At 55.5% G+C, this 13,885-nt stretch overlaps 1 protein-coding gene across 6 annotated transcripts in view; it reads left to right on the plus strand.

Moving 5' to 3' along the window:
- The window catches only part of SMARCA4 (SWI/SNF related, matrix associated, actin dependent regulator of chromatin, subfamily a, member 4), a 78,111-nt gene that overhangs the window by 34,211 nt on the left and 30,015 nt on the right, over nucleotides 1–13,885 (plus strand). For all 6 annotated transcript variants that reach the window (XM_021717975.1, XM_021717977.1, XM_021717978.1 and 3 more), the window contains exons 16-24: nucleotides 2,022–2,088; nucleotides 3,144–3,254; nucleotides 4,985–5,227; nucleotides 6,942–7,055; nucleotides 7,665–7,772; nucleotides 8,708–8,794; nucleotides 9,539–9,585; nucleotides 10,668–10,834; nucleotides 12,974–13,137. In XM_021717975.1, the coding sequence (XP_021573650.1) occupies nucleotides 2,022–2,088; nucleotides 3,144–3,254; nucleotides 4,985–5,227; nucleotides 6,942–7,055; nucleotides 7,665–7,772; nucleotides 8,708–8,794; nucleotides 9,539–9,585; nucleotides 10,668–10,834; nucleotides 12,974–13,137 (1,108 nt within the window). The remainder of the gene's footprint in view (nucleotides 1–2,021; nucleotides 2,089–3,143; nucleotides 3,255–4,984; nucleotides 5,228–6,941; nucleotides 7,056–7,664; nucleotides 7,773–8,707; nucleotides 8,795–9,538; nucleotides 9,586–10,667; nucleotides 10,835–12,973; nucleotides 13,138–13,885) is intronic.

The raw sequence follows: 13,885 nt of genomic DNA on the forward strand, positions 1-13,885 counted from the left end.
AATCTACTCACCTCAGCCTCCCAAAGGCGCGGGATTATAGGCTGAGCCACCGAGCCCAGCTGGGTTCCCTTTTAAAGAATTGGTGCTGGTCATGCCCATTGCTTCTGTGTCCTCAGTGGACATGCTGGGAAGTGCCTGTCTGTGTGCACCGTGCATGTATGTGCGTCTCAGATGACTTGTGTGTCCGATCGTTTATGTCCGTGTTAAGCTGTGATGTGTGCATACTTCTCAGATTCCTTCTGTGTCCAGTCGCCTGTCCATGTTAAGCTAAACATGGTTGACACCATTGTCTGCAGCTCCACATGGACTGTAGGTTCCTTCTGGTGCTTTTGCCCTGCTCACGTGTCTCTTCCCAGTACACATGGACACAGTTTCACAGCAGGTGACCCATGCCCCCCCGAGAAACAGCTTTCCCCTCTGGGGTGCAGGTCTCCAAACTCTAGTCACAAAACCACACCCGTGGTGACTTAGGTCAGCTGCTTCCCCACCCCCTTCAGTGAGGTGGCTGGGGCTGCAGCCACTCCACTCAGGGACCCCCCCCCCCCCAACCGAGCAAGTGTCTACTCTGTGAAGGACATCTCCAGGCTGAAAGACCTACCTCTTCTTGAGGGAGCGTTTTTGGTATATAGGCCTCCAGCCATCCCTTCCCACCTGCCAGAGCTGGCTGCTTGCTGCCATGAGCTGCTTGTCTGCTTTCAGTTAGCTGTGTTTCCCCAACCTGCCTCCTCACCCTCCTCCTGACCGTCCCTCCTGGCTCCTTCCCCCTCCCCTCCCCCCTTAGATGCCTTCTACCCCTTCAGCCCTCGGCTTCTTTCTCAGTGCCCTACCTGTCCCTCATCACTCCCCTGCGGTCAAAACTGGCCTCAGCCACTGAACCTACCAGGTTTTGTGGTCCTAAGTAAGGGAAGGCTAGAGCCAGGCCACCTAGAGCAGGCCCAAAGGCAGAGGCTCCAAGAGGCCACCAGGGACCTCCTGCTCTCAGGCTCCCTACCTCATGGCACAAGATGACTGTACTGTGTCCATCATTTCATTTGGGTTCCCAGCATGGGAGACAGGGCAAAGAGCAACAGGAGCTTATGGCAGTTGTATCCTCCCCCATTGCCTCCTTCAAGAGTTTTCCCTGGCTTTCCCCATGGCGACTTAAGCATATGTCTTGCTGGCTAGGGCTGTGTCTGGTCAGGAGCCTGGCAGTGGGTTTATGGTGGACACAGTGCCACCCTTGTTGGGCCATTTTGGAGTGAGACCATGAGCCGTCTATGCTGCTCTGCTTCCACCCAGTCTGGACTGTTTGTGTGGCTTCCCTCCTCCACTGAGAACCCCACGTGTCCTGTTCTTTCTTGCAAAACCCGCCCCCTCATGAACTCGACCTTGTTGTTCTGTTTGCCTTGTTGTTCTGAGGTCCGAGGCTCAGTTGCGGGTGCCTCATCTTGTTCCTTACCTGGTTCTGCCCATCCACGTCCTGACTCTCTCCTCTTCCTCATCCTGGCTTTGATCATCCCATGGAGGAGCCGCCATGTGTTCTCAATTCCCATTCCCTCTGCCAGCCCTCGGCCAAGCCAGGCCTGGTCTCCCCTTCACCATCTTCATTCTATCTTTTGCCAGTCAGTAATCTTCATGGCTGCCATTTTCATTCCAACTCGTCACAAAGACTATGTATGGTGTCTCCTTATTCCCAGGTCTTATCAGCATAGACACCAGCAGGCTCTGAGCCTGACACTGTAAGGCTGTGTTGTTCCTGGCAGCATAGCCAGCCTCCCCCTAGCGCTGTGTGTCCCTGTCCCCACTGCCACCGCTGTGTGTCCCTACTCCTCTACCCAGAGCGCCTTTCTCCCTCTTCCTTTGCCCAGTGGAGTCCTCCAGGGTGGTGTACCATGTCCTCTCCGGTTCTTTCTTGGCCTCCCATGGACACAGTCTGTTTCTCTGCCAGCTCTGAGGGCCACAGTATGTCACAGCCCTCTTAACCCTCATGGCATCCAATGGCCGTGGGTTTGAACTTGACTCTCACTTTCTTGTCCCATCAGAACGCTGTCAAACTGGGCATACGAGTTCGATAAGTGGGCCCCTTCAGTGGTGAAGGTGTCCTACAAGGTACGTCATGGTCCAGGAGGTTTCCTTTTACTCTGAGAGATGTGGTGTGGACAGTGCGGGAGTATGGGAGACAGGCAGTAGAGAAAGGGGATCAACCTGAACTCATGGTTGGTGCTTTCATGTGCATTTATTTTAGACCCATGAGAACTCAGTGTTACTGTAGTTCGGGATCACATATTTATTCTGGGGTGATGTTTGTTTTTAAAAATGCAGTATGGACTCGTTTGTGAAATATGGTGACGTCCCTGCATTTGCTGATGAAATTAGCACATGTCATTGTTCTCACCTGAGCTTCGGTTAAAAACCCATTCGTGTATGAGGACTTAGTGAGTCTGCACCATTGCTGCTATGTGGGGGTACACTGGGGTGACATGGGCCCTGTGCCAGCCTGCACTGAGTTACGTTCTGCTCACCAGCACCCTGTGAAGAGGAAATGTAATTGGGCCTGTTGTCCTGGTGGGGAAAACTGAAGCCAGGGGGCCCCACACAGCTAGTGAGTGGCATGGTCCATCCCCGCTGCCAGGCTCCCTTATCCAGGCTCTTCCCCCAGTGCTGTGAGGCTCTCAGCCCCGTAGCAGGAAGTAGGGGTCTAGGCAGAGGGAATGGGCCAAGAGAGGAGAGGGTACTTGGTGGTGGGAGGGGTCATGCTTAGTTCTTCTGGCAGGAGTTACACCCCACAAAGCTCGGTCTATCTGGAATGTGAGCCTGGATCCAGCACGTGCTCACATCCTGGGACCCCAGGCGCATGTGTTGGGAATTTGGTACTGGGGGGACAGAGCAGATTTGTACATTGGGGAGGAGACAGGATTGCCAGCTGGGGGACCTGAGGTGGGAACCTGGAGAGAGGAGGGCTGTGGCCTCAGGAATGTAGCAGGGCACCTCGGCCCATCCTCCTCTCCCTGAGTTGCCGCCCTGCGTGATGGCGCCAGGATGGGCTTGCCCAGCTCCTCTACAAGCCACCTGTGGCTGGGACGTCCCCCCCTCACTTTGTCCCTGGGCAAGGCATCACCTGGCTGCCTTGTCAAGGTTGAGCCTTGTGTCCCATTTCCCTCCAGGGCTCCCCGGCGGCAAGACGGGCCTTTGTCCCCCAACTGCGGAGCGGGAAGTTCAATGTCCTACTGACCACGTATGAGTACATCATCAAGGACAAGCATATCCTCGCCAAGGTATCATGTCCTGTACAGAGCCCACCAGGCTGGGGCTGTTGCTGCCTGGCTGTGATTGTCACATGTGTGTTACACTGCCTGTCTTCTGTTAAGCACCCTGCAAGTGACTTCCCAGTGAGCCATCTACATATGCATCAGAGACAGCTGCCCTGCAGGGAGACCCAGGTTGGGCAGCCCTGAGTTTGCCTTGCTGGTGGTCCCAAGGGTGACCTGGGCGGGTCTGTCTTTGCAGCACAGGCACCAGCTTCTCAAGCTCCTGTTCTCAGAGTCTTACCACCCGCCGTGTCTCCTTACCCACCTGCTGCATCCTTGCACATTGTGGCCCACTGGTCTTGTGTCCTTCTGTCTCTAGTCATCTTGACCTTCCCTCCCTGGGGGCCTTCCTATCACAGACCCCCTAGAGGAAATTCAGTTTGGGGGAGCACTGGAGGCCTGATCACTCTGATGAGGTGCTGTGTGACTCGTCGGCCTTGGGCTATTGGGTTGAGGCATCAATGAGGGCTGTACAGGCTGGGAGCCTCTTCAAGGGAGGCTATGAGGCAGCTCCAGCACAGGCGTCAGCAGTCACTGAGAACCTACTGTGGCCCGAATGTAAAACACATTCCTTCCCCTGCCTGCAGAAACCTCAGTGTCCTGGGCTCAGCAGAGCTAAAGCTGAAGACACACCTGTCCTCACCCCTAACCGTCCTGTGTTGTGAGTGTTGCACAGTAAGGTTTCTGACCAGGGACGGGGGGCTGTTTCCTTGTCACCAAAGCTCTCAGTGTGTGGCTGACTTTGTGTCAGGTCTTTCTGTGCATCCTGAGCCAACAGCCTAGGAAACTGAGGCATGCAGGCCTTTGCCTCAGGCTTGTACTGCAGGGGCCTCTTCTCTGGCTTACTCAATTTGGCCAAAGCCCAACCAGTTCCATGCCGAGAACTGGGCCCTGAAGAGCCGGTGCTTACCCAACTGCGGTTCAGTTGAGTTGGTGCCTTGCAATGGGCTTGTTCCTCCTGGAAGATGCTGCTGCACCCTCCCGACAGGCACGGCCTTGTGTACACTAGGCACCTCGTGTGCACTGCCCTCTCAGGCCTCCATGTTCCCAGAAGGCCTCTGGTCACCCCTGTGGTCCCATGGGGACTCAAACCAAAGTGTAAACCTGGGGCTCTCGTCTGTAGACACCCGGCATGTAGCCCACGTCCATCTCACATGTAGCCAGTTATGGGCTCTGGGGAGCAGCCAAGGGAGTGGCCAGGGGCTGAGAGGGCGCAGTGGCATGGCTCCTGTCCCATGGGAATCACATGTTGAGCCCACCTGTGCTGATTGCCAGCCTTAGAGTGCACAACCTAGTCACGAGATGTGTGCTGTTACTATCCCAGTCTCCTTGATACTCTCCCTCAACCCCGGGGCAAGCCTTCCAGTCAGGGAGCTATGTCTCCTACTACAGGGTGTGGGCACGCTTCTGTGCTATAGATGAGCAGGTATTGTTTTTGTGAAAAGCCCAAGTACTTTTCTGCACCTTGTAGGGTCACAAGCATGTCTCCCATCACTGAGGCATTTGACCTCAGACTTGGTAGAGGCTGCATGTAGCTCTAGCTTGGGGAGTCACTCCTGCTTGGGTGACGGCAAACCACGGTTTCCTCTTGGCTGTGCCCTCCCTGGAGCCTTCTGGGCTGATGGCGCGGAATGGGACCCCCTCCTTGCATCAGCCCTGCTGCCTCCCCTCCCTGACCATCCCTCTCGGACCCGTAGATTCGCTGGAAGTACATGATCGTAGACGAGGGCCACCGCATGAAGAACCATCACTGCAAACTGACACAGGTGCTCAACACGCACTACGTTGCCCCGCGCCGCTTGCTTCTGACAGGCACGCCACTGCAGAACAAGCTGCCTGAGCTCTGGGCGCTGCTTAACTTCCTGCTGCCCACCATCTTCAAGAGCTGCAGCACCTTCGAGCAGTGGTTCAACGCACCCTTTGCCATGACCGGGGAGAAGGTGGGTGTTGGCGGCTCTGGGTGCAGCTGCTTTTCTTGGTCAATGTGTCGAGTGTCCACCCCCCAGTGGATGGGTCCTGCCTGGGTGTCTATGAGGTCCCATGTCTATGTGGGGCAAGGCAGTCTGGTTCCCAAGGCCAGGGCAGCTGCCAGGCCCAGGGGAAGGGTGGAAGTCATGGTGGTGGACTCCCAGGATTGCCCGGGGCTTCCGTGACCCTGTGTCTGGCACAGGGGACAGCGAAGTACATGGCCCTGAGGTAGCCATGGAGCCAGCAAGGCTTGAAGAATGCAACTGGAGGGCCCCAGTGTTGTGGAGGTCCCATTAGGGGCTTCAGATCTTACCCTGAGGGTCAGCAGGAAGCTTAAAAGTTTCCAGTTGAAAGGATCCACATGGGTCGTGTGTTTATGTTTTCAAAGAGTGCTGTGGCTGGTGTGTCTCGATGCATGGGGGCCAAAGGTGGTGGTGGTGGCGGCCTGAAAGCGCAACTGTGGCATGTCAGCTGTTGGGCAGGTCTTTCTTGATGATGGGTGTCTCCAGGCCAGCTCTGTGCATTGAGCCCGGTGCCTCTCATGCTGTTGATAGTCGAGGCATGTTGGTTGGGCAAGCCATGTTTTTTGCTGAGGGAGTCATACAGCCAGAGCTTGATGATGCAGGCAGAGCTGCAGAGGCTGCCTCAGAATGCCCTGCCCACGGCACCAGGCCCACCCCCATTCTCACCATGAGGTTTTCCGTAGAAGGCCCAGAGCAGCTTGGCCTTCACACCACGGATGCGGCCTCCTCTGACCTCATTGCAAGGTCCCCGCCTCCCTGGTGCCAGTTAAGGCCCTTTTGTGGGAGAAAGCGAGGCCATGCCCAGAGTCTGTGACAGACTAGCCCTGAGATTTGAGACTCCCAGAACCCCCTGCCCTGAGCTGGGAGCAGATGCTGCAGTGGCATCACCTTCTGAGCAGAGCAGAAGGTCACAAGGGATGATCAGGGGAACAAGAGGAGAAACATTCAGACTTTGTTGTCTTATTTTCCTCTACCTTTTTAAATTTTAAAAAACGTGCCAGGTGTGGTGGCTCACGCCTTTAATCCCAGAACTTTGGAAGACCCAGACGAGAGGTTTGCCTGAGCCCACGGGTTCAAGACCAGCCTGGGCAACTTGGCGAAACCTCATATCTACAATAAATTTTTTAAAAAATTAGCCAGGCGTAATGGCACGCACCCGTGGTTCCAGCTGCTTAGGAGGCTGAGGCAGAAGGATCACCTGAGCCCAGCAGGTTGAGGCAGTGGTGACTGTTATTGTGCCCCTGCACTCCAGCCTGAGTGACAGAGTGAGACCCTGACCTAAAAAAAAATGTGATCTCTGAGCAGAGGATCAGGGCGACGGTGAGAGCAAGAGAGCATGGGAGTCCCAGGGGCAGGCCCTCCCCGGAATCTGCTGGCATGAGCCACATGGGTGTCAACCTGGCCCCTTGGTGTCGGCTGGGCAGTGCAAGTGGTCCATGCACACACGGGTTGCATTCCTCTTGCGGAGCATAGTACCTTGGGACCTATGGGTCTGGGCCCCAGGACTTCTGTGCAGGGAGCCAGATCCTTGTCTTTCCAGAGAAAGAGGGTGCCTGCTGAACTCCAGAAAGCATGAAGTTGCCTAGCGCATGGTGGCTGCTAGGGACTCTATTCTCCCTTCCTCCTTGATGGTAACTCCTGATTTTCATGTCTGGGTTTCCAGGTGGACCTGAATGAGGAGGAAACCATTCTCATCATCCGGCGTCTCCACAAAGTGTTGCGGCCCTTTCTGCTCCGGCGGCTGAAGAAGGAAGTCGAGGCACAGTTGCCTGAGAAGGTAATGGCATATTGAGCAGAAGCCACGATGCAGCATCGTGTTGAGGGCTGTCCCTAGGGGTGGGCATGCTCAGAGACTCTCCCTGTAGTCCAGGTCTCAGCCATGCCAGTCCAGCTTGGACACAGTGACTCTGATCTGCCAAGTCTATGAAGCTGGTGTTGGGTTTATTATGTTAGCGCAAAGTCTCACATCCTGTCAGTGACCCACACCAGGAGGGACTGGGGAGGCGGTGGGCTCAGGGTGGGCCTACTGCCACACAGTTGGCTCTGGGTTTTCGTGGCCTGCCTCCTGGGTCCAGTAGCCATAGCAGCCCTCAGGGCCCAGGGTCCCTGGCCACAGTCATCCCTACAGTTGTACTTACCCCTTGTTTTTGGCTGACCTCGAGGGGTCCTGGGAGGTGGCCAAGTTGCCCTTTCTGGCCCGAATCCCCTTTGGTATCCCTGCCCTAGTCTTCTGCCATAGTCCGAGCCCCACTCATCACCCCTATGTGCCCCAGTCAGCATCCTAGGCCCAGCAGGCCTCAGCGGGACTGGGAGGTCAGAGATGGGTCTGGGCAGGGTGAAGCCCAGGCTGCGTGGCCCCCTCGCAAGCGTTGCTGTGCACCCGCAGGTGGAGTACGTCATCAAGTGCGACATGTCTGCACTGCAGCGCGTGCTCTACCGGCACATGCAGGCCAAGGGCGTGCTGCTGACAGATGGCTCTGAGAAGGACAAGAAGGTGGGTCCTGCTGTTCCCCTACGCCCCACCTGGGTGGCAAGGCAGGAGTGTACCGGCGGTAGCCTGGGTGTGGGGCACACTGACCCTTAGGGCCTTGGCCTCCTTGGTGGTGGTTCTGGTTGAGGCCCGGCTAGGTGGGATCTCAAGGGCATCTGACCAGCCTTGGTGGTGAGGGCTGCTGCCTGGGTTACATGGCATCCGCTTTGATTGTGAGACACTGGTTTCCTTTTCAGTTGGGAGCCAGGGCCCAGTTGGGAGCCAGGGCCCAGTGTTCACCCCGCAGGGCTAGAGCCCTGCGTGAGCTCCACCTTCCAGCAGGAAAGAGCAGCCTCAGCAGCAGATGCCGCCTCAGCAGCAGATGCCGCCTCAGCAGCAGATGCCCTGATCCCCTTCCTTTGTTACTAAGTTGATAGTGGGGTTTTAGGGTAGAGGAGGGGGTTAGCACCCATCCCAGCTCCTTCACCAAGACTGAAGTTGTCCTCCAGGGAATGTTCCAGATTCCTTCATTCTGCCCCAGCGCCTTGACTCTGACCTGGCCCCCTACTCCCTCCTCTATTCTATTTGGGCCCCTCCTTACCTGAGCTATGGAACAATGCAGAGCACCCCACATACCCCAATCCCTCCTCACCTTATAACCAGAGGAAGCTTCCTGAGTCACCATGGCTCATCTTTCTGAAGCCCTCTAGGGACTCCCACGACACCTAGGGTGAAGCTGTCATCATCCTTTGAGATTAGGATTCAGCCTCAGCTCTTTGCCAGTCTTATGTGTGTCTGTTCCCATGGCACCTCTGGGCTTCCAGTGTAGTGTCCTCACTCCTGCTGCTGTGCTGCAAGCCCCCTTCCCCCGACACCTCCAGGCCCTCCTTGTACCGCCTGCCCCGCCCCCATCCCACCATAGGGACAGAGCCCATTGGGACTCTCATCTGCTTCCCCAGGGCAAAGGTGGCACCAAGACCCTGATGAACACCATCATGCAGCTGAGAAAGATCTGCAACCACCCGTACATGTTCCAGCACATTGAGGTGAGGCTCGCGCCCAGCAGCCCGGAACTCAGTGGCATTGTTCTTGCTCGAGGCCTCTCCGTGTTGGGGATGGGCTCTGAGCTACCCGTATGCGCTGAGCTTCTAGGCTAATCCTTGGCGTAGGCAATGCCATAGATCTTTCTGTTTCCTTTGCCAGTGGCTGATGTAAGGAACCCCACAGTGCAGGGAAGTGTTCGCTGCAGATGAAATTCCCTCCCAAGACCCACCCTCAGAGACCCAGGGAAGCAACCCTTGAGGATTGTACCATGTCTTCTCCAAGGCACCCTGGCTTTTCCGATGCAGGGACCTCCAGCAGCCTCCCCCTTCAAGGAGATGTGGGCTCAGAGCCCTTTTGGGCCATGGCACCCTTTGAGAATTTGGATTCTGCTTCTGGAAAGCATACACACATCTGTCTTTCCTGGCATAAGGTGTCAGGGTGGTTGCAGACCCCTTGGTGCCACTAAGGCAGCCCCGGGGCTCCACATCAGTACACTGAGGGTGACTGTTGCGCCACGCTGTGTGTGTCTGCTTACGGTGGTGTTTCTAGGTATTATCTTGTGACTGCCTTTCTTTTGCTGGAGGAGCATGAGAGAGGGGAGATCTGTGGACTAGAAAAGTGTTCTGCATATATGTGTGGCCTTGGCCACTGCCAGTGTCTGCTAGGTGTGTGGCATACACAGCCAGAGAAAGGGGGAGCCGACCGTTATTCCTGTCCTGGTGCTGACCTGTCTCCTTTTGTTGCAGGAGTCCTTTTCTGAGCACTTGGGGTTCACTGGTGGCATCGTCCAAGGGTAAGAAACTTCCCAACTGGATGGCCTGGGCAGGCAGGCCACGTGGAAGTGGTGTTGCTCTTGTTATATTTGTTTACATTCAAAGCCAGAAAATGTAGAAAACACAGGAGCAACCAGTGCAGTGGCTCATGCCTGTGATCCTAGCACTTCAGGAGGACTAGGTAGGAATATCACATGAGCCCAGGAGTTCAAGACCAGCCTGGGCAACATAGCAAGACTTTTTTCCTAAAAAAATAAAAATGTTAGCCAGGCATGGTGACACACACCTGAAGTCCCAGCTACTTGGGAGACTGAGGCAAGAGGATTACCTGAGCCCAGGAAATGGAGGCTACGGTGAACAGGCCATTGCACTCCACCCTAGGTGACAGAGCATCCTCTGGACGTGTCTTTTGTAGCATCCTTTGTAAAGTGTGAACCCCAGTGCTGGGCACAGGCACTGCCTTGAGATTTCCACCATTGCCCAGAGCCTGGCTCACACTGTTTTTGTAGCTGAGGCCACCACATCCACTAGGATGTGAGGCAGTTGCAGGAGCAGGAGCACCTAATGGAAGGATGGGACGTTCTTCAGTGTGTTTCCTACCTCAAAGTGCATAATGGGGTCCCACACAGCTGGACTTGAGGCCTCATTCTGACTTGTCACATTGCGCCTACCCCCCTTCCCCAGTTTCCACATCTGTAAACCAGTGATCTTTGCTGGAGGGAATGAGAGAAGCCGTGTTGTCCCCCAGTCCTGAGTCTGGCAGGTGTGGGTTCCCTCCCTCAGTGTGGACACTGACTCCTGCGCTTCTCTACTGGAGGGGAGAGCAGCCCCCATCACACCCATTGTCCCTGGAATATTACTAATAGCCCCCCTTTCGTTCTCACAAGACCGGAGTTAGACAGTAAGTTAGCATGTCTCCCTGATCTTAATCAGGGTGGCTGGGTTTATTCCAGTTGGGTGACATGGCTTTGCTGGAACCTTGGGTGGGGTCTGCTTGGGAAGCCACCTCTGTGCCCTGGAGCCCTATCCCCAACCTTTACCCTCCTGGAAGGGGCCGTTTTTAACACTGCATCCTTTTCTTCCTCCTTCCTCCACATGCCAGACTGGACTTGTACCGAGCCTCAGGTAAATTTGAGCTTCTCGATAGAATTCTTCCCAAACTCCGAGCCACCAACCATAAAGTGCTGCTGTTCTGCCAGATGACCTCCCTCATGACCATCATGGAAGATTACTTTGCATATCGTGGCTTTAAATACCTCAGGCTCGATGGTGAGTATACATGATGCAAGTGAGGTGTTTATTACATCAAGGGTCATGTCACCCACGGCTCCCAGGAGGGCAGGTGAGCCGTGTGCACTGGTTCCAGCGGCGGGGGCAGGCCATCTGCATGCTGGGCAGCTCAGAACCTGGAGGTGTTGGGTCTGCGTCCAAGGCTGGGTCTCCTGACGCTAGTCTCCCGACGCTGGGCTGACCTTCTCTCCACTATGATGCTGAGTCCGTTGGGGAAGGGGTGCCCAGCAGTCCTGCTTTAGTTGAAAGTGACAGAAATCCATATCACGTGGCATAAGGACAAAGGCATTGATGAACTCACACAGTTGACACCTAGAGGTTAGCTTGCTTGAGGCCCAGCTGCATCCAGGTGCACAGATGATGCTATGCTTTCTTTCCTCCATCTGGGCTTCATTCTCAGGCTCCCGCCACCTGCACAGGGCCCCAGTCCAGAGGTGGCCATCCTTCCCAGAGATTCCCTGGCTGGTTTTCTGCCTCAGCTACTGTGAGCTACGTGTTGTTTGCAGCGGCCAGGAGGCCGCAGCCTTGTTGCAGGTCAGGCCTGGAGTTGGAATTGGATTTGGTGGCTAGCATGAGGGAGGGAAAGACCCTCTGAGGGCGAGAGCAGCAGTGCCTTGCAGACTTTCAGTCATCCTGGACCCTCTGGTTCCTTGGAGCTGGGGAGGCAGAGGCTGTGTAGGATGGCGACATTGCACATGTGGTCTGTCAGTCATGGGATCAGGAGGACCCTAGAGTCAGACCCCTCCCTTGGTCAGCCTAAGGGAGTACATGGGGCTTCCTGGAAACATGAGCTTGGGAGAGGTGAGGCCAGGCAGGCTCGGTGGGTTTCATCTTCCCCTCTATTTTTTTTTTCCATTTCTTGCTGAGCTCCTTGTGGCAACAATTTCACAGCCCACAGTCCTGCGGTTACTGGGCTGATCCATCCAGACCCTCACCTAGAATATGCCCCACATGCCCCTGTGACCTCCAGCTCCTTCTCAGAATGCTCTCCAGGGCAGCTGGAATATGGGTCTCCCCCAACCTGCCACCTTCACGGCCTCCGTGGCGCTGAGACCAAAATCCAAAATCCTGCCCAAGTCTATATGGCCAGGCCAGCCCTCGCTTCAGCGTCTCCAGTGGCCTCGTCCATCCTTGAGGTCAAGATTGCCTGAGTGCTTCCCCTGTCCATGTTGCCACCCTACTCTCTGCCCAGCACCCATCTGGCCCATACGATCATGGTCATGGGGCAGGAAGATGCAGAGTGAAGGGGCCCAAAGTTGGAGTTTTCCCGTCAGAGTGGGGAGTGTGAGAGTAGGGCTGGTGTCTGGGGCCCCAGCAGCCCATTGGCCCTAGCTTATCCTCTGAGCTCCAGGTGGGCATCCAGCTCCCACACAGACCTGGGCATGTGGTGTCCCATAGCAGGAAGCCGTCCATTTCATTTTATTACCAGGGGACTCCTCGGTTTGCCAGAGTACCTTATGTCTGAGTTGCAGCAGTCCAAGGAGCTTAGACATCCCATGACATGCTCAGTGCTGGGAGTATGTGTCCTGGGCTGTCCTGAATGGGCCTCTCTCTGGCTCCTCTTTGTGGTGGGTGACACTGATTCTTCCTGAAGGAAAGTGAGTCCTTGTTCATTCTGAGGCTTCTGTGCTCTTGCCAATAGAGGATTCTCTTTGTGAAACAACATCTATGGTAGGAAGGTGGAGGGTGGGGGCCGGCTGTGGCTAGCAGCTCGCTTCTGCCCACTCTGAGCCCCTTATGCATTTTGGGGGAGTGGTGTTGCCAGCATCCGTGAGGGCGCAGAACAGTATGGGTAGCAACCAGAGAGGGCAGTGGTGGTGCTGGTGGTAGTACTGTAGCCTGGCATGACTGAGTGCTAGACCCCATGCTCCAGCCCCTCCTGTTCTGTTGAATATCTGGCCTGGGGCACAGGTAGACCTTTGTCCTGGGATGGGAGGAGTGGCATTCATAGTGACAATGTGTATTGCAGTCCCTCACCATTGCAGTCAAAGCCACATGTGGGGAGAGCCAAACTGGCCCGGGAGTGTGGGTGTCCATTGATTCTCAGGAGCAGGTGTCCCTTGGCGTTGTTTCCTCCTGCCCCTGTGGACTCCTGCTGATCCACCCTCCTATGCCTAGGAACCACGAAGGCAGAAGACCGGGGCATGCTGCTGAAGACCTTCAATGAGCCCGGCTCCGAGTACTTCATCTTCCTGCTCAGCACGCGGGCCGGGGGGCTCGGGCTGAACCTCCAGTCTGCTGACACTGTGATCATCTTCGACAGCGATTGGAACCCTCACCAGGTAAATACAGGCTGGTGCCCAGGTTGGGGAAGGGAAAGGGGGCCACAAAGCCATGTGGAGATGCTGCCCCCAGCTTGAGGGTCCTCTGGCCACTGTGATGTTCTTTAGAATCCTCCTGTTTCTCACAGGACATTTAACCTTTCCCTCTGGTCGTGAAAGCGGTGCTCCATTGTGGTTGGTTCTTTTTTCAGTTGGAGTCTCACTCTGTCGCCCAGACTGGAGTGCAGTGGCCGCTCCCAGCCACCGCAGCCTCGACCTGCTGGGCTCTGGTGATCCTTCCGCCTTAGACTTCCAAGTAGCTGGAACATGAGCCTGCAGGTTCAAGACCAGCCCGGGCAATGTGGTGAGACCTTGTCTCTACAATAAATAAAAAATTAGCCAGGCATGGTTGCATGTTTCTATAGTTCCAGCTACTTGGAAGGCTGAGGCAGAAGGATTGCTGGAGCCCAGCAGGTCGACGCTGGGGTGTCTGTGAGTGTGCCACGCACTCCAGCCTGGGTGACAAAGTGAGACTTCAACTCAGAAAAAAAAAAGATTATAAGAACATAGTGCTTTCATAATTCAACCTAAGGTAAATGGTTTCATCTATAAAACAGGACATCCCAGAATCTACTGGCACAGAGGCTCACATGGGTCCACAGTGAGCAAGAAGCAGCAGTAATCACAGCACACCCCAAATTCTGGAAAAGTGCCAGCATGTGTGCATGTATAGAGCAAGCCTGCAAGGGTTGCACCACAGGAAGAAAGG

This window comes from Carlito syrichta, unplaced genomic scaffold, assembly GCF_000164805.1.
Source record: "Carlito syrichta isolate Samal-C Ts95f unplaced genomic scaffold, Tarsius_syrichta-2.0.1 Scaffold311628, whole genome shotgun sequence".
In the NCBI taxonomy this organism is placed as follows: Eukaryota; Metazoa; Chordata; class Mammalia; order Primates; family Tarsiidae; genus Carlito; species Carlito syrichta.